The sequence below is a fragment of the Amblyraja radiata genome, chromosome 3 (genome assembly GCF_010909765.2).
Source record: "Amblyraja radiata isolate CabotCenter1 chromosome 3, sAmbRad1.1.pri, whole genome shotgun sequence".
In the NCBI taxonomy this organism is placed as follows: domain Eukaryota; kingdom Metazoa; phylum Chordata; class Chondrichthyes; order Rajiformes; family Rajidae; genus Amblyraja; species Amblyraja radiata.
In genome coordinates, this window is record NC_045958.1 from 86,351,776 (window position 1) to 86,378,328 (window position 26,553).

Below are 26,553 nucleotides of genomic sequence, written 5' to 3' on the forward strand. Positions count from 1 at the left end.
TAATGTTATTTTAAATAATGTTAACCCATCCATTTATTCATATTGCTGTTGCCTTAATTAGGAAGCCACATTTGTTAGTATGTCTTGGAACCTGTGCTTTAGATTTTGGATTCAGTGAATTTTTAACTGCATTATTTTATCATGAGTATATTTGTTGCATGCAGTCTGTATATTCATAATCAATTTCATTATATAGTTCTAGTTGAACGTATCCCATGGGTGCCACCAGAATGCATTGAGGATACCAAGAATTTGTGCTTGGCAACAGATAAGTGGAGTTTTGGTGCCACTTTATGGGAAATTTGCAGTGGAGGAGACAGACCACTTGGTCATTTCGACAGCACAAGGGTGAGTCAGACGCAAAGGAAGTATAATTCGTTCTTGTTAAATATCAGTTTAAAATTTGTTAAGGGTGGCACAATGGCACAGCGGTAGAGTTGCTGCCTTACAGCACTTACAGCACCGGAGAACCGGGTTCGATCCCGACTACGAGTGCTATCTGTATGGAGTTTGTATGTTCTCCCCGTGACCGCGGGGAGTCCTTTGGTTTCCTTCCACACTCCAAAGACCAACAGGTTTGTAGGTTAATTGGTTTGGTATAAATGTAAATTGTAGTTACTGTGTGTAGGATGGTGTTCATGTGCAGGAATCACTGGTCGGTGCGGACTCGATGGGCCAAAGGGCCTGTTTCCGCGCTGTATCTCTAAACTAAACTAAATTAATCTGCATTTGCTTGATAAGGCTTGATACCTCTAAAATAAAATGTTGTTATTTCAGTTTTTGGTCAGCATTTCTTTGAGGTGATTTGGAATTGCCATGTGCTGGTCCAGCAGAGAGAAACATTGCGTGGGAAGGAACTGCAGGTGATGGTTTACACCGAAGATAGACACAAAAAGCTGGAGTAACTCAGCGGGACAGGCAGCCTCTCTGGAGAAAAGGAATAGGCGATGTTTTGGGTCCAGACTTCATCAGACTGAGTTACTCCAGCATTTTTGTGCCTATTCTCAGAATGAAACATTGCAGCTTGTGAGTTGAGAGCTACACGCTCTTGAGGTGTCCTAGGGTCCCAGTGATAAACCATCGCAGTTAAATGGAGATAGCGGTGGGAGGGGGAAGTTGATGATATAAGAGTTGGCCAAGTCACAGAAGTGGCAGGGAGCTATGGTGCCTAAAAAGGAGATGCCCATAAAGGAGCCATGGTCATAAAAGTCATCCCCATAAAATAAGCAGAGGGTGAGCTCCCTGGTTTTTTCACAGGAGCAGGCCTTTGGCACTTACTTGTCCAATTAACAAATACTTTTAAAATTAGCTCAGAAAAAACTTGGAGAATGGTTATACCACCCCGGAATCTGACTAGGCGAGGATAGATGAGTTTGAGCAGTAGTCCTGCTCGTCATCTAATGTTGTATAAATAACAAATAAATTGGATAGTTATATGGACGGGAAAGGAATGGAGGGTTATGGTCTGAGTGCAGGTAGATGGGACTAGGGGAGAATAAGTGTTCGGCACGGACTAGAAGGGCCGAGATGGCCTGTTTCCCTGCTGTAATTGTTATATGGTTTATATATGGTTATATGGATAAGGCAGCCAGGAAAACAGATGCTTTGGATGTGTTTGGCAAAATATTGACAAAGTAAGACGATTGCAATTCACAGAAGTGGCAGGGAGCTCCAGTGCCTAAAAAGGAGATGCACAGAAAGCGAGCCATGGTCATGGAAGACACTCCTCATAACATAAGCAGAAGGTCAGCTTCCTGGGTTTTTCAAAAGAGCAGGGCATTTGCAGGCTAAGATTATTAAATAGATATTGGTGCAAACATTGGCAGCCTATCACAAGGGATGTGCTTCTTGTCAGGTTTGGTGGACTCGCATCCTAAAGGTGAGCGCTATTGACCCTTCACCTCTGGACCTTTCTGAGCCAGTTCAGGATTTCTACTGGCATAGTGTGGCACCAAATGAAACAAACTGCACACTTCCAGAACAACCAGGAGCTTTTAACAAGTGGTTGTCATTCATCACAGTGTGACAGATTTGCAACCACAAGAAGTAGTTTACCCAGGTGTACCAAATTCCATGGGAGCTGTTGTGTCATCTCCAATCCATTGCAGTCTGAACTTTCTGCCACAGAAACCTGACTTGCTGCATTAAACTTTACGATATCAATAAAGGACCACAGTAATGATGGGATGGATCGCGAGGAAAGTCACATGGGTTCCTTTGCTTAACTTTGGAGGGGTTTGGGCATTCCGATACAAGTAGCAGAAGGTTTGCAAGGTTTCATTCTCAAAGGAAAATATGTTTGGCATGAAAGTTGAATTCCGGTTTGTGACAAATGTCAGTTCCTAACCTGGCACTTTCAAGACTTTTCTCAAGATTTTCGAGCTAGCTGCCACCAAGAAAAAAGTGCTATGAATTTTTTTTAACCTGTGTTATTCTTTTGATAGAAATTGCAATTTTATGAAGATAGACATCAACTTCCTGCTCCAAAGTGGCTGGAACTGGCAAATCTCATCAATCACTGTATGAATTATGAACCAGACTTCAGGCCATCATTCCGCGCCATCATACGTGATCTCAACAGCCTGTTTACTCCAGGTTTGATTCTTCCACTCCATTCCCAAGAGAATTACAAATTGAAAGAAACTGCATTCATTGATTATACCTGCATTGAATCTCCAAGAAATCATTTTTTGCTGTACAGAATAATATCTGAGCTAAAATAATGGCTGTCTGTCTATCTTTCACCCTGAGTTGGGGCAGTCATTGCCGAGACTGCAGCCACTCTCCTTTCACCATTGACACCATTTTTAAAAAATCACTATCCGGACCTCAAGTCACACCTCGACCACAGGGGAGGATCCCTTCATTCAAGGATGTCCATGAACCCATTGAATGGCTCTAAGCTGGACTGCAACATGAAATTACAGCATCCCAACACGAGTTGGGATGATCTGATTTTTTTTAATTTGCATGCAAAATCACACAACTTCTAGACATTGGAACTAAAAAGAAGAATGACAGGCCAGTCAAAAGCAAAAGCAGGTCCCGGAGTTACTTTTCCAAGGCCTGGATCAGAACTGAGATTCAAACAATAAATAAGCATTTCAGTTGAGTTGGGGAAAGGAGATTGTGCAGTCGGGGAGAAAGGGAACATGCCAATTACAGAAAGGGACTTACTGGATTGCAAAAAAAGCAGGTGACGGAAGGGACTACAGATGTGGTTTAAACTGAAGATAGACACAAAATGCTGGAGCAACTCAGCGGGACAGGAAGTATATCTGGATAGAAGGAATGGGTGACGTTCCGGGTTGAGACCCTTGAGATGCTGCCTGTCCCACTGAGTTACTATAGCATTGTGTCTCTCTTGCAAAAATAGAACTTCGATATCAATAATTGTAAAGTTATGAAAAGATATAAAATGCAAATAAAATATTGGTTAAAAGATGAGTGCATATGCTAGAAATGAAAGTAAACACATTTCTAAAATATTCTGCAGACCAAAAACAGACAGCATCTGCGGAAGCAGAGGAATGGTTAACATTTTGAGATGAGACCCTGCAGCAGAACAGAAAGTGTACAAGAGGGAGACGGGATATAAAGAGATGAGAGTGAGGCATGGGGCAGAGGCTGGTAGGTGATAGGCAAGGAAGGGAATAATGGACATATGGAATCGGTAGGGGAGGGAGAGGGTGGAGTTGAGAGGTAGTGGCCAGTGAGTGTTCGCTAGAAATGGAAAGGTAAAAAAGGGAAGGGTGATGATATAGACATAAGCTAGAAAATGATAAATCTGGACATCAGAGGCTGCAGCTGCTGGAATCTGATAAATAATAAAGGTGATGTGGAACCAGATAATGGAGTGATGATGAGCAGATGGAATGAGTTAGGTAATGGGTTAGGATAACTAGTAGGTTACATATATGGGTGATAGGCTGGTGGAACCAAATGGGATGGGAAACTAAACTGGTAACCAGGAGCTTTTGGGGGGCAAGGAGCAGAGAACCTTGGTGGATCAGAAGAAAGAAAGACTCAAGGGGTTTGGGTTAACTGAATGGAAAACTCTCCTACACAAAACTTGTGAGGAATTGTAAAGATGTAGTGAGTGCACCAATAAACTATTGTATGTGCAACAAGTGTAAATGTAGTGATAGCAAAATTATTTTGGCTCTGTTTTTTACGATGTATGTGAAGCTCAATTACATACATGTTGAAATTTGTATCCAACATCCATGTTTTCTCTTGCTTTATCTTTGCATCTCATTTTTGGCCAATTCTTCCATCTAGATTGAACATTCGGTTTCTTTTCCACATCAACACATTGTTGGAATCTGGTATAGATTGGAATCTTAGCAATAAACTGCCATATCACGGGTTTTTATAAATTTTATAAATTAACACCCCTTTAAGGGTACAAAAGGTCTAATCTGATTCATTATTAAACTAACACTCAATTTCTAGCATCTGCAGTATGTTGCTTCTTAATTAATCTAATTAATCTGAGAAAGAGATCTATTAACTGGTCGCCAAAGTGTGTGTTGTAATAGTTTTTTGATGTTCAACAATTTTTCAATTTTTTTGTCTTTTAAAATAGCAAAAGCTTCATTGTCATGTAGACCATTTTTTTGGTTAGTGACCCTTTCCTGTTATTTGGAGAAGTGTGCATATGATTTTGCACTTTAGAAATTCCTGTGTGACTGGCAGCGAAATAGTGGGAGGGCTATGCTAACATTAAGTTTTGCAAGCTGCGCACATGAACTTTATCTAGAAACAGTTGCCAAGTGCTCCTGGGTCCCTTCTGTGTGTCCAATGTGTCCATGCTGCTGGTGCACAGTGTGTATGGTCAATGTGTCCATTGAGAAGGCTGGGTGTAGGCACTGACACTAAATGGTGCACAAGAGATGCCTATTGTTGCTTGCCTAAAAATATTTTGGCCTTGGGTGCTGCAACAAATCAAGTCTTAATTAAACCCTTATTCAATCCTATTTTTCAGTTCCACAGCCCAGAAGTCCCAAACTTCCAAGTATAATATTTTGAAATATGTTTCTCGGTATCTTTTCCTTACCAGCTCATCCTCAATAATCACCTCCCTTTGTTGCCGGTACTAGAAACATAGAAAAATAGGTGCAGGAGTAGGCCATTTGGCCCTTTGAGCGAGCACCGCCATTCAATATGATCATGGCTGATCATCTAAAATCAGTATCCCATTCCTGCTTTTTCCCCATATCCCTTTAGCCCTAAGATCTATACCTAACTCTTGAAAACATCCAGTGAATTGGCCTCCACTGCCTTCTGTGGCAGAGAATTCCACAACTCTCTGGGCGAAAACTATCTGGGTTTTATTCAAAACCTGTCTTGTGGATCTGACCCCTTCCAGAACCACTTGAGCATATGTCCAATTTCCTCAACTTCCACCATAGTGTATATCTAGACACTTGGTTATGGATTCTGCATCTCCACCCTTTCTGGCTTTGAGCTCCAGAGCTCAACATCCTCCAGGTGAAAAGCAGTTTTCATCAGCTCCCTTCTAATTAGGCCACCAAAATGTTAAAACAGAATGTGTGAAAATAAAAGATCTTGATTAGGAAAAGGACAGTTTTGAATAGATTAGAAACACTATGTACTTTCTCATACAGATTATGAGTTGTTGGTCGAAAGTGACCTACTGCCAAATGTGAGAGGAGGTGGACTAGGATTTCTTGCTGCCTGTGGAAATCATGACCCTGCACAGTTTGAAGAACGGCACCTCATATTCCTGCAGCAGTTGGGCAAGGTAATGATTCATCCTGAGCCGAGTGTCTAATTCACAATTCCTTTGTTCGAATCCACACTCAAATAGGTTAACTGTGGTGTTTCATTACACAGAACATCTTCGTAGTTTAATGAATCTTCTTGCTGCAAAACCCCATGTGAAGCAATAATAATAGCTGAGATTGTTGGAAACGCCCAGCAGGTCATGCGGCATCTGTAGAGACAGAATTATGTTCCAGGCTGATGGTATTTTGCCTGAATAGACAAGTTAGAACATTTCAGAGGTGGTTTGTGTGTTCGCCCTGGAATGGCCTGGGTTTTCTGCAAGTTCTTCAGTTTCCTCCCACATACTGAAGATATGTGGGTGGTAGGTTATTTGGCTACTGTAAGTTATACCTAGGGGGAAGGAGAATGGTAGAATCTGGATATGTTGAGAGAATTAAATAAAAATTGGGATTAGCATTGAATTTCCGACATTCAGGATGAGCACACTGGGCTGAAGGGACTGTTTCATGTATTAAAGATCCATGCCTGCGTGAACCTCAGTAACTCCTCAACACTAGCAACATCAATCTTACATAGAAAAAAAAAAATTTGAATTCTGAGATTTTCTCACCAATTGTAGCTGAACACTTGCAATTATGAAGTTGGGCGGCACGGTGGTGCAATAGTAGAGCTGCTGCCTTACAGCGCCAGAGACCCGGGTTCGATCCTGACTATGGGTATTTGTCTGTACGGAATTTATATGTTCTCCTCGTGACCTATATAAATAAAGAGGAAGAGGATTGGACTTTTTTGCCTTCCATCACAGTGAGGAATGTGGGGAATCTGCTGTGGTGGATGTCTATGTTAACTTTTATGCAGTTATGTGTCTTGTTGCTTTTTTAATATAGCTGTAGTTTATGGTAATCCGCATATCACTGTACCATAATTGGCACATGTGACAATAAAAGACCTTTGAAACCTTTGACCTGCGTGGGTTTTCTCTGGGATCTCTGGTTTCCTCCCACACTGAAAAGACGTACAGGTTTGTAGGTTAATTGGCTTGCTAAAAATGTAAAATTGGCCTTACTGTGTGTAGAACAGCGTTAGTGTGCAGGGATCGCTGGTTGTACAGACTCGATGGGCTAAAGGACCTGTTTCTGCACTGTATCTCTAAACTAATCAAAACTCAAGTTTTTTTATACAGTCCAGTCATTTGGCTTCACTAGCACGTGTTCTTGTTAAGTACGATACAGGCAGGGACTGACATGCATTGCAACCACAACATCTCAGTGTTGTTCACACACTAAAGCAGTGCTGCTCCTCCCCAAACAGGGCAACTTTGGTAGCGTTGAGCTCTGCCGATATGACCCACTGCAGGACAACACAGGCGATGTGGTGGCTGTGAAGAAACTGCAGCAGAGCACCGCAGAACACGTTCGCGACTTTGAAAGAGAAATCGAGATTCTCAAGTCTCTTCAACATGAGAACATTGTCAAGTACAAAGGAGTGTGCTATAGCGCAGGTGTGTATTGAATAATGGTGTCAGCCTCACTTATTGTTGAACACTAGATTCTCCTAAATATTGATTGGCTTTGATTTACAGACCTGGCCTCTTCCCTGCGTTGAAGAAGACACGTTTACCCACCTCCAGCAGAGTGTTTTCTGGAGGAGTGAGGAAGTTCAGCAAAGCTTGGTTTCCAAGTGACTGGGTTTTAGAGAAAGGGGGTAGTGAAGAGTTTTTAATGATATCATTCAAATATTCCCAACATCCAAAACACAGTGACCCACACAGGGAATTTGATCTCCTGTGGAGATATTTTGTGTTTCATTAGAGACAATTCCATCAGGTGCACACTTCACCCTATAGCTTGTAAATGATAGATAAGTGCAGTGAGAAAGTGAACCAATGAGTGGAGTAGGCTGTGGGGAGTGGGTGTGGCTTGTCGGACTTTAACTGACTCTGGTTTCCAAATGAAATGGCCAATAATATTGGAATCATTGCCCGAAGTTTGTTTGCCCAAGCCTTCGCAAAACAAATGGTTTCATATATCAACTGTGTTTAACAGATGAGCCAAAGATCATAACAATAGACAATAGGTGCAGGACTAGGCCATTCGGCCCTTCGAGCCAGCACTGCCATTCAATGTGACCATGGCTGATCATCCCCAATCAGTAACCCATTCCTGCCTTCTCCCCATATCCCCTGACTCCGCTATCTTTAAGAGCCCCATCTAGCTCTCTCTTGAAAGTATCCAGGGAACCGGCCTCCACCATAAGGCAGAGAATTCCACAGACTCACACCTCTCTGTGAGAAAAAGTGTTTCCTCGTCTCCGTTCTAAATGGTTTACCCCTTCTTCTTAAACTTATAACTTATAAACTTATAATCTCATAACTGAGGCATCCAGTGCGGGTTGGGGCTGGAAAAATCATGGTACAACTGATGTTCAGGGATAGGCCCTGGGTACAATGAGTGCACGGGATTTGAGGGTGTTGGGTTGGAGATGAGGGCATCCTGGGATGGCAGGACTTTCATATGAAGAAAGACTGGATAAACTCCGCTTGTACTCGCTAGAATTTAGAAGATTGAGGGGGGATCTTATATAAACTTACAAAATTCTTAAGGGGTTAGACAGGCTAGATGCAGGAAGATTGTTCCCGATGTTGGGGAAGTACAGAACAAGGGGTCACAGTTTAAGGATAAGGGGGAAGTCTTTTAGGACCGATGAACATTTTTCACACAGAGAGTGGTGAATCTGTGGAATTCTCTGCCACAGAAGGTAGTTGAGGCCAGTTCATTGGCTATATTTAAGAGGGAGTTAGATGTGGCCTTGTGGCTAAAGGGATCAGGGGATATGGAGATAAGGCAGGTACAGGATACTGAGTTGGATGATCAGCCATGATCATATAGAATGGCGGTGCAGGCTCGAAGGGCCGAATAGCCTACTCCTGCACCTGTTTTCTATGTTTCTATCAGGAGTATTTTATGAGAATGCAAAGGTGCAGTCACCCTGTAGAATTGGATGTTTTAGCACAATTTCCAGCAATCTATTGGCAAATTCTTGGTTAGTCAATTGAAGGCTCAGATCAATATTCCATACCAAAACAGTCACGGTCCAAGAACAAAACACAAGAGGGAAAAGGAAAGGAAAGGGCCATTCTGCCCCTTATGCCTGCTCCACCTTCACTGAGATCATGATCTTTTATCTCAGCGCCACTTCCCTACACTGAGGTGTAGATTGTGAATAGCTGGGCATTCTGCATCAGTCCTGATACCACCCCACGCAACCTATCAACACAAACCTTTGCTTTCTTTTTTCCCATTAATCAATCCTCAACAAATGCCAGTCTATTGTCCCAACTAGTGTTAGGTTTTAGGTTCGCATTTATTGGACACCTGGATTTATTGCATTGTTAAGATTTGGTATTAAACATAGTTCCACCAGAGCACCGACACTGTCATGATCACAAATGGGTCCGTCCAACCATAATTTCCAGCCAAAGAACAACACAATTTCAAAGTCATCCTCCTCATCCTCACTCCTCTGACCGACCAATGTCCAATTTATAATATGCTGTAATAGTTGTGCTTTTTATAGGACGGAGAAACCTGAGATTGATTATGGAGTACTTGCCTCATGGAAGTCTACGTGACTACTTACAGAAAAATAAAGATCGGATTGATCGCAGGAAGACACTTGTTTACGCATCTCAGATCTGCAAGGTAATATGTTGTTACCAGCAGGGACCTGTTACTTTAGCTTATTCCGATTAAGTTTCACTACAAATACACCATTATAATATAGGAACTTCTCAGAGGAAACCTCCCTCACTTTGCTCAATTATTTTCATTTCTGACAAACAAATCTCCACAAAAATTAAAATGAGTGCTGAGTATGTCGAGCATCTCATGTTCCCATCAAGTCCCCCAGATCATTACCACTCTTCTACTAATCTAATTTGCAGTGGTTACTTAACCTATCATCCTGTACATATTTGGGATGTGGGAACTTGCAGAGCACCCTGGGAAAGTCACATGCTCAATGGAAAGACATGCAAACTCCACAGAGACAACACAAAGATCAGGAGAGAGCCTGGGTCACTTAAACTATTAGGCAGGTGTTTTTCAATCCGTCCTTCTATAAACCACTTGAGCAAAGGAACAAACTATCACTTTTGCCCTGAAAGGCAAGCATCTCAGCCTGTAGTGTGCACTGATTCTGTTGGGCCATTACAGGGAATGGAATATCTTGGAACCAAACGGTATATACATCGAGATCTGGCCACACGGAACATTCTTGTGGAGAATGAGAACAGAGTGAAAATTGGTGACTTTGGCCTAACCAAGGTTTTACCACAAGACAAAGAGTATTACAAGGTGAAGGAGCCGGGGGAAAGTCCAATCTTTTGGTAAGTCTAGTTCAAAACAATGTAGAGGACTTATCTGTGCATGTGTAATTATTTCAACAGTGTCAGCAATTAATCCTCTCAGAATCTTGCCTTGATCTGAGGCAGAGACAATGAGGCCAGTAGTTCCCACAATGTAAAACTGAGTGGGTATTGATGTAAGTGGGGGAAAGGGGTTGACAAGGACTGTTCTGTGGGCTAAATAGACTCAATGGACTGAAATGGTATGTGAAATGATATAAGGAATGGATGCTTAAGTTAGAAACCAATGACATATAATGTAAAGAAGCAAATAATTCTTCCTTCTAAATGATGGCAATTAACATATGTGCAACACTGAAACACGCTGTGGTTGGTTACATTTGAATCAATTAAATAAAAAGTAGATCCACGCTCACCTATCAATGAATTTCAACTCAGCGCTGTGATTTCATGATAGACAAGACTGTTAGTTTATATTAATTGACAAAATGATCAAATTGTCAAATTTCCAGTTAGACAGGTGCATGGATAGGGCAAGTATGGACGGATCTGGACCAAATGCAGGCAGGTGGGACTAGTTACAATGACTAGCAAGTTTGGCCAAAGGGCTTGTTTCTACACTGTATCACTCTGTGACTCTGGACAGAGTTTTGAAAGTAATTTAATTTGTGGTAGAAATTGTAAATAATGGGAAATCTTACTTCCAGCAAAAACGTAATTAAATGGATGGCTATGCAGAGAAAATTAATAGCTGGCACTTGGGGCTGTTGGATGGAAGTCTGGAGTTACACTCAGAGGGACCATTCACCTTATACTCTCACCACTGCTGATTGGGTAGTCAGTTCACAAATGGCTGAACGTTTTGAATCATTAGTTGAGAAAATGATTGTGAAATAAAGTAAACAAAAGTAAAATCCCATGATAGTCATGCTGCATACATAGATCATTGAACACTGTCGGCACAAAATGCTGGAGTTACTCAGCGAGTCAGGCAGCATCTCTAGAGAACATGGATAGACGATGTGTTGGGTCAGGACCCTTCTTCAGACTGAAGAAGGATGCCAATCAAAGAATATTGACTATCCTTGTTCTCCAGAGATACTGACTGACCTGCTGAGTTACCAGCACTTTGAGACTTTTTTGCTAAACAGGCCTCTGCCGTTACAGCAGACGCTGGTTTACAGAAGAGCACATGAACAGGTCCTAGAGCCCACAATTTCTGTGTTGAACATGATGCCAAGTTAAACTAATTATAGACTAGTTAGCCTGACTTCGGTGGTGGGGAAGATGCTAGAGTCGATTGTTAAAGATGTAATAGCGGCACATTTGGATAGCAGTAACAGGATCGGTCCAAGGTAATATCGATTTACAAAGGGGATATCATGCTTGACTAATCTTCTGGAATTTTTTGAGGATGTAACAAGTAAAATGGACAAGGGAGAGTCAGTGGATGTAGTGTACCTTGACTTTCAAAAAGCCTTTGATAAGGTCCCACACAGGAGAGTAGTGGGCAAAATTAGAGCACATGGAATTGGGGGTAGGGTATTGACATGGATAGAAAATTGGTTGGCAGACAGGTAACAAAGAGTAGGAAATAATGGGTTCCTTTCAGAATGGCAGGCGGTGACTAGTGGGGTGGCGCAAGGCTCGGTGCTGGGACCGCAGCTATTTACAATATACATTAATGATTTAGATTAAGGAATTAAGTCACATTAGCAAATTTGCAGGACATAAAGCTGGGTGGCAGTGTGAACTATGAAGAGGATGCTATAAGGATGCAGGGTGACTTGGACAGATTGGGTAAGTGGGCAGATGCAGTATAATGTGGATAAATGTGAGGTTATCCTCTGGTGGCAAGAACAGGAAGGCAGATTATTAGCTGAATGGTGTCAGGTTAGGAAAAAGGGAAGTGCAACGAGACCTGGGTGTTCTTGTACATTAGTCATTGAAAGTAAGCATTCAGGTTCAGCAGGCAGTGAAGAAAGCTAATGTTGGCCTTATTAACAAGATGAGTTGAGTACAGGAGTAAAGAGGTCCTTCTGCAGTTGTACAGGGCCCTGGTAAGACCACACCTGGAGTATTGTGTGCAATTTTGGTCTCCTAACTTGAGGAAGGACATTCTTGCTATTGGGGGAGTGCAGCGTAGGTTCATGAGACTAATTCCCAGGATGGCTGGACTGTCTTATGATGAAAGAATGGGGCGACTGGGCTTGTATTCACTGGAATTTAGAAGGATGAGAGGGCTTCTTATAGAAGCGTATAAACTTATTAAGGGATTGGACACGCTAGATGTAGGAAACATGTCCCAGATTTTGGGGAGTTCAGAACCAGGGGCCACAGATTAAGAATAAAGAGTAGGCCATTTAGAACTGAGATGAGGAAAAATATTTTTACAGAGAGAGTTGGGAATTTGTGGAATTCTCTGCCTCAGAAGGAAGTGGAGGCCGATTTACTGAATGCATTCAAAAGAGAGTTAGATAGAGTTCTTAGGGCCAGCGGAATCAAGGGATATGGGGAGATGGCAGGAACGGGGTATTGAATGTGGATGATGAGCCATGATCACATTGAATGGCGGTGCTGGCTCAAAGGGCCGAATGGCCTACTCCTGCACCTATTGTCTACATATCTATGTAATCTCCTCTGCCTGCATGTGATCTATATCCCTCCATCTCCGCATATCAATGTGCCCATCTGAAAATCTTTTAAATGCCGCTGTTGTATCTGCTTCCACCACCAGCCCAACCAGTACATTCCAGAAAATCCCCACACACTTTGTAAAAAACATTTGTGTCCTGTACAATTCCTCTAGAACATCACATCCATTACATTATGTTACATTGCTGTTACATTCAGCTCGACAAAGCAATTCAAAGCTACATAGGGCATCTTCTTTCCATGCATTATTTCTTGTAATGAAAAAAATGGTTCAGAAACACTCTTTCAAATAGCATAGCATAAGCCACGTTTCCCCGTAAATTAATATGATAGGAATTAACGTCAAGATGTTGACGAAGAGACGCAAGAAAATGCGGAATCTTGCATGGAATACAAAGTCCTGGAGTAATTCAGCAGGTCAGGCAGCATCCATGAAAGAAATGGATAGTAGATCTATGGAATGCTTGCTTTCATAGGTCGCGGCATTGAGTGTTAGTCAGGAAGTGAGAATGCAGCTTTTTAGGACTTTGGTTAGGCCGCATTTGGAGTGATGCATGCAATTCTGTTTTCCCCTTTACAGGATTAATGGGGTGCTAGCCTCCAGGAGATGTTGGGCAGATTTGGATTAGTTTCACTGCAATTAAAATTATGAGAGGCATAGATAGGGTGCTCAGTCAGAACTTTATTCCCAGGATGAAAAACTCAAATAGTAGAGGGCATAGCTTTACGATGAGAGAGGCAAAGTTTAAGGAAGACTAGATCAAGTGGGACCCGTTGGGCCCCGTTCCCCCATCGCAATATTCCACCACTCACCGTTCCCCCACCGCAACCCGTTTCCACCACTCACCCGTTCCCCCAATGCAACTTATTACCCCAATGCAATATTCCACCACTCACTCATCTGCGCAGGCGTGGATCATTTCCACACATCCCCCTCCCCCTCCTCTTCACCATCCATCTTCTTTACCCTCTCCTCCTCCTCCCCACCCCCACTCCTTCCCTCACCTCTTCCTCCCTCTCCTTTCCCCTACCATCAGTCACTCACTCCCTCCTTCCATAACCCCTCTTCCCTCCATATCCCCCACCTCTCCCTCTATCCATTTAAATAACATTCAACAACAATCCTCTCCTCGTCCCCTTCCCCACTCCCTCCCCCTCCTTACAACAATGTAACAAATCTCTCATTGCACTGGCAGTCCGGTCTTTGTTAACATTGTAAGAGTGGAGCACTGCTGACAGGCAGTTTATGTAAATGAGATCCCAGTGTAACGTCACAGCTGTAACTGCCACTGCAACTTCAAGTCATTTTTTCTCAAACTTGATTTTGTAAAGTTGAAAATGTGAATAACTTGTAAAATATAACATCAATCTGGACAAATCTTGATACACCACACCACAGGACAATGGTGAGTAAGGTGATCCAAAAATTGTAGGGCTATCCTGTACCATTTTTGCGTAATTCAGGGCATGACGGACACGCACGCGCACACACACACACACACACACACACACACACACACACACACACACACACACACACACACACACACACACACACACACACACACACACATACAAGATGAGAGTTTTAGTAATATATAGATGTGTGGGGCAACTTTTTTACACAGAGGGTGATGAGTGCCTGGAATGTGCCGTGGGAGTTGGTGATTGAGGCAGATACATAAGTGACATTTAATAGACTTTTAGCTAGCAAATGGATGTGCAGGGAATGGAGGGATATGGATTATGAGCTGGTAGATACGATATAGCCTTGGCATCATGTATGGTACAGACATTGTTAGCCGAAGGGCTGTTCTTTTCCTGCACTCTATGTTCAATGCCTGGTGCAAAAAGTAGTCCCTATATTTTCAACAGAGAGCTAGGTAGGGCTCTTAAAGATAGCAGAGTCAGGGGATATGGGGAGAAGGCAGGAACGGGGTACTGATTGGTGATGATCAACCATGATCACATTGAATGGCGGTGCTGGCTCGAAGGGCCGAATGACCTATTCCTGCACCTATTGTCCATTGTCTATATAACAGACGTATAAGGGGATAACAAGACTATAACCTCTCTGTGGTATTGTCATTGTGGTGAACACTGAGTTACAAGTAGCATTCTGCATTATTATTTTTCTCTGTGAAGCTCATCACTAATGGAACCATTGAGCTCAGGTCATCCCCAGTATAAATTTATACCATTACTTCTTTGGACTGCTTGCTGAAGGATCAGAGCAGTGGAGGGAACAACACTGATCCATCTTTAGTTTGGCTAGGATTGCATTGTGCAATGCAGTGGCTCCCACACCTGGGTTCACTCCTGACCTCCGTGCAGTCTGTGTGGAGTTTGCACGCTCACTTGTGACTGCGTGGATTTCCTTTGGTTACTGCAGTTTCTTCGCACACCCCTAAAGACAAACGATAGTTTAATAGGATACTCAGTTACACCAAATGTAGGTATGTGGCAATAGAATCAAAGGGGTATTGATGAACATGTTAGCAAGAATAGATTGCTGTGCTGTGGGTAAATATAATGGGTAGAGGGCCTCTGTTGGGAGTCATTCCGTTTGTTTGTCTATTGTCACGTGTACTGATACAGTGAAGAGCTTTTTGTTGCGTGCTAACCAGTCAGCAGAAAGACAATACATGATTACAATTGATCCATTTACATTATATAGATAAGGGAATAATGTTTATTGCTAGGTAAAGCCCGCAAAGTCCAATCAAGGACAGTCCGAGGGTCACCGACAAGGTGGTTCTGATGGGTTGAATAGCCTCCTGTGTTGTAATAGGTAAGCAAGAAGAACAGCTGCTGGATGAAATCTTACTCTTTTTTTGGACTTCTGCAACAGGTATGCTCTTGAGTCTCTGATGGAGAATAAGTTCTCAGTAGCTTCGGATGTGTGGAGTTTTGGGGTGGTGTTGTATGAGCTCTTCACGTACAGTGAGAAAACAAAAAGTCCACCGTCGGTGAGTCTCCAGCTTCTGTTGACTAATTTTTGCATTTGTCTATAAACTAAACCATTTTTTTCCAACACAAAACATTTAGTTAGTTGTCTGATCATTCTATTTAAATGCGAGCTGCACAGTTGTGGACCGCAGCTGCCTGAAGAGATCACAGCTGCTGCATCTTTGCTTCTGGGATTCATGGGGAGTGGGATCGCTGATGGAAAGAGCACCCCACGTGACTGCCATTGTGCATGGTATGAACAACGCCAGTGGAAGTGAGGGAAAATGTTGTGAAATGACTGTCTTTGGTGCACACAGCCTCCCAACACCCCTCACCCACTCACAATCCTCCTCACAGTGTGCATCCAGTTTTGCAACTGGCCCCAAGTCACTGCGTCAGGGCTCAGTGCACAAGCAGAAGTCACAGCACCTCTGCTCTGCATGGTTTTAAAAGCCTGCAGTCAGCATTGTGAGAGCCCACAATTGTGTAATACAAATCACAGCAATTAAAACTCAGATAAGCAGATGCAAACAACATGTTGATATTCCATCCGGGACTCTAATTCACGCCTCGCAGCAGACTTGCTATGGGGCTTGCTTATCTTTATAGAAAGTTATGAATGAAGATAATAGGATGTATGCTTTTCCCCAATTTCTGTTGGGAAGGCAGAGATGATTGTTGCACAGATATGTTACAACATATGATGTCAGAAGTGGTAGTTGAGGCAGTACTGTAACAAAGTTTAAAAGACATTTGGACAGGTAAATTGATAGGAAACATTTAGAGGGATATGGGCCTAATGCGGGCATGCGGGACTAGTGTAGATGGGGCATCGTGGTCAACATGGGCAAGTTGGGCCGAAGGGCCTGTTTCCATACTGTTTTCACTCTATGACTGAAAGAGTGACTGGATAAATGTCAGCTCTGCCAGCAATGCATCTTCCCATGAACTTCCAGGACCTTTTCTCATGGGTCTTCCATCAGAAATAGTTAAAACGTGCTCCAGATGGATTTTACGCGTGGTTTGTACATAAATCAAGTGGATGCTACCCACTTCAGATTCTCAACACTTAATTATTTATATCTTAACTTTTTTCCAGGAATTCATGCATATGATCGGCAGTGACAAGCAAGGACAGATGATCGTTTTCCACTTGATTGAGCTGCTTAAAGCGGGGAGAAGGCTGCCTAAACCAGAAGAGTGCTCTGACACGGTACTGTGCCTTCATTGTGCTCATAGCTGAACTTTATGGTGGATGGAGGGGAAGGAAGAGAGTGGATGATAACCATTGTGGAGTCGAAATTAGTTCACTAAAATAATTGTAATCTTTCCCTCAAGCCTGTTAGCCCCAGATCCAGTACATCTGTATTTTGAATGCTAATGTTTGTTACCTCCCATCCCCACTATTTCCTTGTGCTTGATTATTTCCTCATCTTTTAATGTTTAAAATATTTTTCTTCTTGGAACAAGCTTCTTGGTCACACAACCAATCTGACATCAAATTTAAATGAAGCTTGTTCTGCAGGTCTGAACCGCACTGACTAAGAAGTGGGTGAAAACATTCAAGTGAATCAGATGTGAACTTGCATCGAGCAAAGTATGAAAATTCTTCCCACTTTCTTTGAAAAAATCCCATCCAATGGGACACACATGTCTCCTCCCTGTTTGTAAGAACTATCATCAGAAATATGTTTGGAGGTGCACTGACACTCTCTATATCAAGTTCTCTATATCTTTCTTTTCCATTCCCATATCTCCCTTCACCTAGTCTTTAAATGTGGGAGACAAATACTGTTCAAAATTCTACATTCTATTATATAGAAAAGTTCCACTCAGACCAGGTGTACGTAAAGTAAAAACATTATATTTCCTGCTGATCTTTCACATGTAACTGAGGAATGTTTGGAAAACCAATCCTTTTCTCATTATCCCGTCTGCAAAATTTGTTTTAAAAAAATCTTATAAATGCTATGTAATTCTATTTTGCGGTTATTACGATAGTGCCTACGTGTTTAAAAAAAGCTAAATTAGGCAATGTCATTGGTACCTTTTAAATCTCAATCATTCATCTTTTATCAACCTCAGATGTATTCTATGATGATGGATTGCTGGAAGAATGGATCAAATCAGCGCCCTACTTTTCAAGAACTTGCTCAAAAAGTGGAATCAATGAGAAGTTTGGTGGGAGGATGAATGTGCAGAGATTTCAACCGAGTACTCTTTCGTGAAAACACAACTGCTGCTTATCCAATGTGTAGCTGACACCATCCACTCGTGAACTGTATTGCAAGTTGAAGAGACCTAGTGTCATTTTATCATGTTCTGCCAGCTTGGATCCCTATGGATTTCTTCCGCATCCTCTGGAAAAATAGTAGCCTTTCCACGGTGAAGTCACAGTTAATTGGGGCAACCAACTGAAGAAGTCCGAAAAGCAATGAAGAGGGCTTTGTAACTGTGCTGTGATCTGTCCATTTCAAGTGCTTATAGTAGCAGGGTTGCCTTCACAGAGATTTCAAACTTCCTAATGGTGATAATAGGAGCTTTACTTAACAACAACCACCAAATTGCCTTGTGTTGCATGTGAAACTGTATTGTCTGTGCAATTTGCGCAAGAACTAGCAAAAGAAATTCTGATTTTGTATTTGCCATTAATAATCTAAAACTGCTCCCAATTTAGATTCCTTCAGAGAGTAGGGAATAATTCCATCATACTACATTGCAATCTCATTTATACTTGCCATAGGTTAGGACATACAGAAACATTGACAGGAATGGAAATCAGTGCCATGGTGTAAATATAAATAAATTCAATTCACTCTTAGTGTTAAAAGAAAAACAACCAGATCTGGAGCTGAAAACAGTGAAACTGTGAATGCGAAAACAGTGGTGCATTAAGCCGCATCTTAGACAGAATGTAAAACTGAAGAATAATGTGCATGTCAGATATGGGATATGATGGTGATTAAAGGTTGAAATTAATTTAATGTATAATGCAAAATAATCTACATTAGTGAAGAAAAAATATTTACTACATCACAATTGATCTGAGATGTCATAAGTAGTACCAACCTGATAGTCTTGTGTGTTAAACTCCAACTATGTTTATATGTTTTTTTACATTTAGATCAATAATATTGCATACAACCTGCTAAGGTAACTGTACAAAGAAGAGCTCAGGGACATTTGTTTTACAAGTAGAGAATGCAGGGTTCATTGTTTAGACTATTCAGATAATTTGCATACATTATTCAGGTAGGATGTCAGACCCAGATCGCTTTTGTAAACCCACTGTGTCACCATCTCTTCAGGGACTACAGGAGATGGCCAATGAAAAATGGTCTTACCAGTGATGCATATCCAAAAAAAAATTTCTTCTCCATTTGTACAGGTCCCCTTACATCCTTGCTCCCAACTAGGAAATCATTCTTCAGTACATCATGATGTACAAAAATGTAAATATGAAGGGACCAGGCTTGTTTATCGGTTTGGCTGCTATAAAAATAGTTGTTTCATATGGGATTAATCCCTACTAAAAAACTTGTAAATGATGAAGGAGCGAAATTCTGATCATGCATTGCTCACTTCAGGCTTGGAGTGCAAATGAGTTTGAGCTCTGGGTTCTAGTGCTTGAGCAGCATTGGACTTCACTGCAGGCTGTTCACAAGGCTGTGTGACTCATGGAAAATATGTTTCAGGAAGTGGTCTGTGCTAAGGTCAAGAGAGCGCACATGGAAAGGGAATGTGCAACTGCTAGACAAACAAATATGAGCAGGCAGGTGTGTCAGGAGATCCATGAAGCCATTTCACTATCTAAGAAATATTCACAAGAGTTAAGAGAATGGGAGGAGATCTTGAAATGTACAAAACGCTGACAATGCTGGACAGATCGGATGCAGGGAGGTTTTCCCCTCTTGGCTCAGGTGTGCAGAATGAAGGATCACAGTCTCAGTTTATTGGGTTAGGACTGAGCTGAGATGGTGCAGAAAGAAAGTCTTTAGATGTCTGTGACACTGGGACCTGTGCAGGCCAGATATGTTGAACCAGAGAAGGGCTGGGACCAATATCTTCAAGGGCAGGTTTGCTCGTGCTGTTGGGGAGGGTTGAAACGTGCTTGTACAAAAATGGAAATGTGAGTAAAGATTCAAGAGAACGGAAAGCAGAGCCAGATACATGACTGGCAGCTGAAGGCATCAATACATTCTTGAAAGTATGACGCAGCTAAGACAGTGTGTCACAAGCTGAACAACAGGTTGGAGCAAGAATGGGAAAGAGTTGTAATTTCCGATCTAGAAAATTATGCAGAGCAAGTAGAAGAATTATTAATGAGGAAGTATTTTTGTGCAGGTGATCATAAGTTGGGTACATTTTTAGTATAAGAATGGAACAAGTCACCAACAAAAAAGGAGTGAGGGTTCTTGATGGAACAGAACCAATATTACTGGTGTTGGTCAATAATTTAAGCAGAACCGACTCCTTGAAGGTAAACCAGTGTCAAAAGTTCGAGAGGACGGGCCCATAATTGACAATGCACAGTTAAAAGGGAAGACTTGTTCAGACAGGAAAGAATTCCTGGAAGAGTCCAAAAGTCTAGCTGTGAAACGATAAATAAATTGGGAAAGGGTTATGGAAAATATACTCCAATGTAAAATCAAAGAAAATCCTAAAACATTTTGTAAGCATATCAACAACATGAGGATATGGTCAATACCTAGTTGCAAGAAGTACAGAAGAAAATAATGAATAAGTTACTATTTGAGTTCCAAAATAGTCCTAACCTGTGGAGATGGAGGATGTGGGTCAGTTTTTAAAGAATATTTTGCAACTGTCTTCACAACAAAAGGAGAGAATACTGCTGTGGTTAAAAGGATGAGTGTGAAATATTGGATGGGATGAATAGTAAAAGGGGAGTTATTAAGGAGTCTAGCATTTGTTGAAAGTGGATAGATAGAAAGTGGAAACATATCCCAGGCTGTTAAAAGAAGCAAGAAAGTAAAGTGCCAAGGCTCTGACCACCACTTTTCAACTGACCCTGGTTATGAAGATTGGAGGATTGCTCATGTGTAAAGTTGTTCAAAAAAAGGGATGAAGGAATAAACTAAGTTTAATTTTGATAGTGAGCCAATTCAAACAGACCAAATAAACCAGCATTTAGAAAGATGCTTTATTCATGTTAATCACCATGGATTTGTTAAAAGATCATATCCCACAAACAGGATTGAATTTCTCAACAAAGTGGGTCAATGCATAAGTGGTTTTGCATAATCCACTTGGATATTAGTAAGGCTTTTCACAAGGTCATGCTGGATCCAAAATTGGCTCAGGCACAGAGTGCAAAAGAGATAAAAATAGGTTTTGTGGTTGACACTGATAACATTGGCTAAAAATCCTGGAAGATTATAGATGAACAGTTGAGCAGAAAAGATATGTGCCCAAATCTTTAAAATGCATGGGATGAACAGGGATTTAGTCGTATGGATTCGGAAATAGCTTACAGAAGACAGAATGTTGTGATGGAAGGACATTATTCAGGCTGGAGGTCTGAGACTAGTGTAGTCCTGCAGATACCTGTGCTGGGTTCTCTACTGTTTGTGATATACATTTATATGACTTGAATGTAAGCATAGACAAGTTGGTTAGATAGTTTGCAGATGTTACCAAGATTGCTGGGGTCGCAGACTGTGAGGAAGGTATACAGCGGGATATGGATCAGCTACAGAAATGAGTGGAAAAATGGCAAATGGAGTTTAATCCGAGCAAGTGCAAGGTCAAATATAAGAGGAAAATATACAATTGATGGCATGGCCCTGCCAGGGTTGGTAGTTGGGCAGATATAATAGTGGCATTTAAGAGGCTTTTGGATAGGCATATGGACATGCAGGGAATGGAGGGATATGGATAATGCGCAGGTAGATAAGAGTGAAGGTGGACAGAAAGTGCTGGAGTAACTCAGCAGGACAGGCAGCATCTCTGGAGAGAAGGAATGGGTGTTCAAGAAGGAGCTTCAGATGCTGGAAAATCGAAGGTAGACAAAATTGCTGGAGAAACTCAGCGGGTGCGGCAGCATCTGTGGAACGAAGGAAATAGGCAACTTTTCGGGCCGAAACCCTTCTTCAGACCCCAGAGAAGGAATGGGTGACGTTTCTTCAGACTGATGTCAGGGGAGTGGACGGGATAAAGATAGAATGTAGTCAGAGGCAGTAAGACTGGTGGGAGAACTGGGAAGGGGCAGGGAGGAGAGGGAAAGCAAGGGCTATTTGAAGTTAGAGGTCAATGTTCATACCGCTGGGGTGTAAACGACCCAAGCGAAATATGAGAAGCTGTTCCTCCAATTTGCGCTGGGCCACACTACGACAAGAGATGATCTTGGCAGCATGTTCGGCATTGACATTGTGTGGAACTCAGTGGGTCAGGCAGCATCACTGAAGAGAATGGATAGGCAACTTTTCGTGTTGGGACCCTTCTATAGACTTTGATGAAAGCCCGTAGAAGGGCCTTGACCCAAAACACCACCTATCGATTGCCTCCAGAGATGCTGCCTGACATGCTATGTTCCTCCATCATTCTGTGGTTCCAGATGTAGTTCCTCATGTCTCCAGTTTAAAAAAAATATCAGTTGCTTTTCTTTATCAATTAAGACCTGGCAATCAGGAGTGGGGAAATTGTGCTAGATTTGATTGCACACTACTCACCTAGTAGAGCAGCAGCCTCACAGATTCAGTCCTGATCTCTGCTGTCTATGGAGTTGGCATATTCTTACTGTGATTGCATGAGTTTTTTTGGGGTGCTCTGGTTTCCTTTCATGTCCCAGTGAGGTGATGGTTGGAACCATTGTAAATTGCCATTAACATTGTAGGTGTGTGATGGAATCTTCGGATGGAGAGGAGGTGTTGATGATAATGTGGTAAGAAATACTAAGCATTAGTGTGCAGTTAGTGCAAATAGATGTTTGATGGTGGTTTCAGTGGACTGCACAGCCTGTTGACTCTGGCTCTATGGTTAATTCGATGAGAGTTTGAGTGCTGCATTTGACTTGGTTCACTATTTTATGAAAGGAACATGGTTGCTCTGGTGTAGAGAAGATTAACAATGATGTTGCTAGCACTGGAAAATTATAGCAATGAGGAAAGATCAGACAGACTGAGGTTTTCCTCTTTTGATCGGGGTGCTAGATGAATAAAATTGTAAAGATCCCGGAAACAGTAAACTGGAAGAGGCCACTTTGGCTAGAAGGAGGAGGGTAACTGGTAGAATATTTAGAGGGCAGAAGAGATAAAATAATTTCACCCTGATAGTGGCAGGGATCTGGAATTCGTTGCCTGACCGAGTGAAAGAACCACAAGCCTTCGCCTCATTGAAACAGTACCTGGATGTGCACTTGAAGAGCCGTGAACTGCAAATGCAATCCTAAAGTGTGATTAGACTGGGAAATCTTGGTCAATGATGAACTCAATGATGAATTGCCTCGTTAATATATTTCTTTTGCTATGATCCCGTTTGTTATCCAATATTTCTATGGACAGAATTAGTACTGCCTGAAAATGTTGCCATTGAGGACATGATGTGCTGAAAATAAGCTGAAGAATGTCCCTTTTCCAGCTCTCTTCCCCCTTCTCTATCAGTTGGAAGAAGTCATCACCTGAAACATCATCTGTCCACTCCCTCCACAAATGGTGCCTGACGTGCTGAGTTCCTCCAACACTTTGTCTTTTGCTTAAAAATATCCCTGCCTCACTGACAAAAGTGGGCTTTTTTTATTGATTTGGAATTTTAAACTAATAAAGATAATATAATAAATCAAATGTTCTTATTTGTTTTTTTTTCCATTTTTGTTAAAGCAAATAATGCAACACCCCGCAGTCTCCTGTCAGACCTATCATGACTATGTACTGAACTACAAAATATCATTCCAAAATCTATAAAGTTTTATGCAGGAAACTAAGGAGTGTGTTATAGTTGCATTTTGAGCTAGACATTTATCACAAGTGGCAGATATATTTGGATAAAATTTGTTCAATCTTGTTTTTGAATAATATAATCTATGTACAATTTTAAATTGAATTAGATTATGTCTTACATTAATTGAACATTTGTGAATATATATCAAGTATTTTTCCCATGTAACCTTCATGATTTTTATCATTAGTTCCCGTTCCCACTTTTCTCTAAGTACCTCTGTTGATGGTAGGTCTATATTTAGAATACTATTATATAAATATGATATTAATTTTTGTGAGTCAGCTTCAATATTCATTGCTTCTTCCAATACTTCAGAGGTTATTTTTTGACATCCTTGTATATATTTTTTCATGAAATCGCAAATCTGAAGATATTTAAAATATTAGTTGTTTTTCAATTTAAATTTTAATTGTAATTGTTGGAATGATAGTAGGTTTCCCATTTCGTACATATCCCCGATCCTTCTAATTCCGAGACTTTCCCATTGGTTATATGTCTTATCAATAAGAGATGGTTTAAATAAAGGGTTATTCGCTATTGGCATTAACAATGATAGATTTCTTAATTTTAAAATAATTGTATTTGTTTCCAAATTCTTATTGTACCATATATAATTGGGTTCTTCTTATATATTGTGTTATTCAGTTTTTTTGGGGAGAAGAGGATCGTTCCTATATTACAAGGATGGCAATCCTCCTTCTCCATTTTTATCCATTCTGTCTGTTGGGTAGAACTATCCAACCAATAAATCATATTCTTAATATGCACTGCCCAGTAATAATACATAAAATTCGGAAGTGAAAGTCCCCCGACCTCTTTTGGTTTACATAAGTGTTTTTTGTGATTCTATGTGATCTATAGTCCCAAATATAATTAGTAATATTAGTCTAATTTAAAAAATATATATTTTGGTATATATACCGGTATAGACTGAAATAGGTATAGTAATTGTGGTAGGAAGGTCATTTTTATTGCATTATTCTACCTAATAATGATAAGGGAAGTGTTTTCCAAAATTTAATCAGCGTATTAAGTTTATTTAATAAAGGTATGAAATTAGCGTTGAATAATGCTTTATCTGTAATTCTAGTAATCTGAATACCCAAATATTTAAATTTTTCTGTTGCGATTTTAAAGGGGAACTTCAATAAGTGTGTAGGTTCTTGAGGTTTTAATGTCATGATTTCACTTTTATTCCAGTTTATTCTATATCCAGAAAAAGACCCAAATTCCTCTATTAAATTTAATAAATTTGGTATGCTCGTTTGTGACTTTGTAATATATAAAAGTATATCGTCTGCATATAATGAGATTTTATTCTTTGAGTCCCTGGTATTATAGCCCTGAATATTCGGATGAATCCTTATACTTTCAGCCAGGGGTTCTACCATAAGGGCAAATAGCAGGGGTGATAATGCACATCCCTGCCTATTACCCCTTGATAGTTGAAATTTTTGAGATAATATGTTATTAGTTAAAATTCTTGCCATCGGTTTATCATATAATAATTTTACCCATGTTATAAAATTCTCTCCCATATTAAATTTTTGTAGTACTTTATATAAGTATTGCCACTCTACCTGATCAAATGCTTTCTCTGCATCCAAAGAAATAATTGATATATCTTCTTCCTCTACTTTATGCGAGTACATTATATTAAACAGACGTCTCAGATTATTAAATGAGTATCTTTTAGGTATAAACCCCGTTTGATCAGGGTTTATCAATTTACTAATATAGTTGCTTAATCTTCTTGCTAAAATCTTTGCTAAAATTTTCTGATCTGTATTTAAAAGTGATATAGCTCTGTATGATATATGTTGGCCTTCATAACAAGAGGATTTCAGTATAGGAGTAGAGAGGTTCTTCTGCAGTTGTATGGAGTTGTATGGAGCTCTGGTGAGACCACATCTGGAGTATTGTGTACAGTTTTGGTCTAATTTGAGGAAGGACATCCTTGTGATTGAGGCTGTGCAGCATAGGTTCACGAGATTGATCCCTGGGATGGCGGGACTGTTATATGAGGAAAGATTAAAAAGACTAGGCTTGTATTCACTGGAGTTTAGAAGGATGAGGGGGATCTTATAGAAACATATAAAATTATAAAAGGACTGGACAAGCTAGATGCAGGAAAAATGTTCCCAATGTTGGGGAGTCCAGAACCAGGGGCCACAGTCATTGGGGAGGTCATTTAAGACTGAGGTGAGAAAAAAACGTTTTCACCCAGAGAGTTGTAAATTTATGGAATTCCCTGCCACAGAGGGCAGTGGAGGCCAAATCACTGGATGGATTTATCTGTGGGAATAGCAGCAACATCTGGATTTCCCTGGTTTTATGCAGAAATCCCAATGTTGCTACCAGACATTTAATGCAACCTTTCAGGCAAGCTCTGACACTGATACCAGCAGAGTTCATGAATCAAGTGGGAATTTGTGATGATAATCTTGAATTTAGAGCTTGTTCATTGACTGAAGTGATAAATATACTGTAGTCTTCACCTATACTGGGACAACTCGAAGGGTGAATCAGAAGGCAGATTTGAAGTTGCTTGTTAGTTTTTTTAAAAGAAATGGGTTCTTTTAATGGCTCCATTTGTAGAGCAATTGGTCAACGGTGCTGAATTACAATGTGCTATTTCTGTGTCTGCAAAGTCTACGCAAATCCTCATTCTAAAGCATTTAAATTTAAATATATCTAAGGAGAATTCCATCATAATCTGAGATCTGCAGCCTTCTCAAAATTCATTTCTGTAAAAACATCATGATTTTGATTTAAATAATAATATATTAATTCCAGCACTGAATTAGAGGGCAGTTAATATGTGGAACTCATTGCCACAGAGGGCTGTGGAGGCCATGTCAGTGGATATTTTTAAG

At 40.9% G+C, this 26,553-nt stretch overlaps 1 protein-coding gene across 4 annotated transcripts in view; it reads left to right on the forward strand.

Moving 5' to 3' along the window:
* Positions 1-18,700, forward strand: part of jak2 (Janus kinase 2) — a 246,701-nt gene extending 228,001 nt beyond the window's left edge. For all 4 annotated transcript variants that reach the window (XM_033018234.1, XM_033018235.1, XM_033018233.1 and 1 more), the window contains 9 exons: positions 197-348; positions 2,445-2,595; positions 5,631-5,767; positions 7,063-7,252; positions 9,328-9,452; positions 9,966-10,138; positions 15,624-15,741; positions 16,821-16,934; positions 17,807-18,700. In XM_033018234.1, coding sequence (XP_032874125.1) covers positions 197-348; positions 2,445-2,595; positions 5,631-5,767; positions 7,063-7,252; positions 9,328-9,452; positions 9,966-10,138; positions 15,624-15,741; positions 16,821-16,934; positions 17,807-17,914 — 1,268 coding nt within the window. In that variant the 3' untranslated portion in view covers positions 17,915-18,700. The remainder of the gene's footprint in view (positions 1-196; positions 349-2,444; positions 2,596-5,630; positions 5,768-7,062; positions 7,253-9,327; positions 9,453-9,965; positions 10,139-15,623; positions 15,742-16,820; positions 16,935-17,806) is intronic.
* The last annotated feature ends 7,853 nt before the right edge of the window (positions 18,701-26,553 follow it).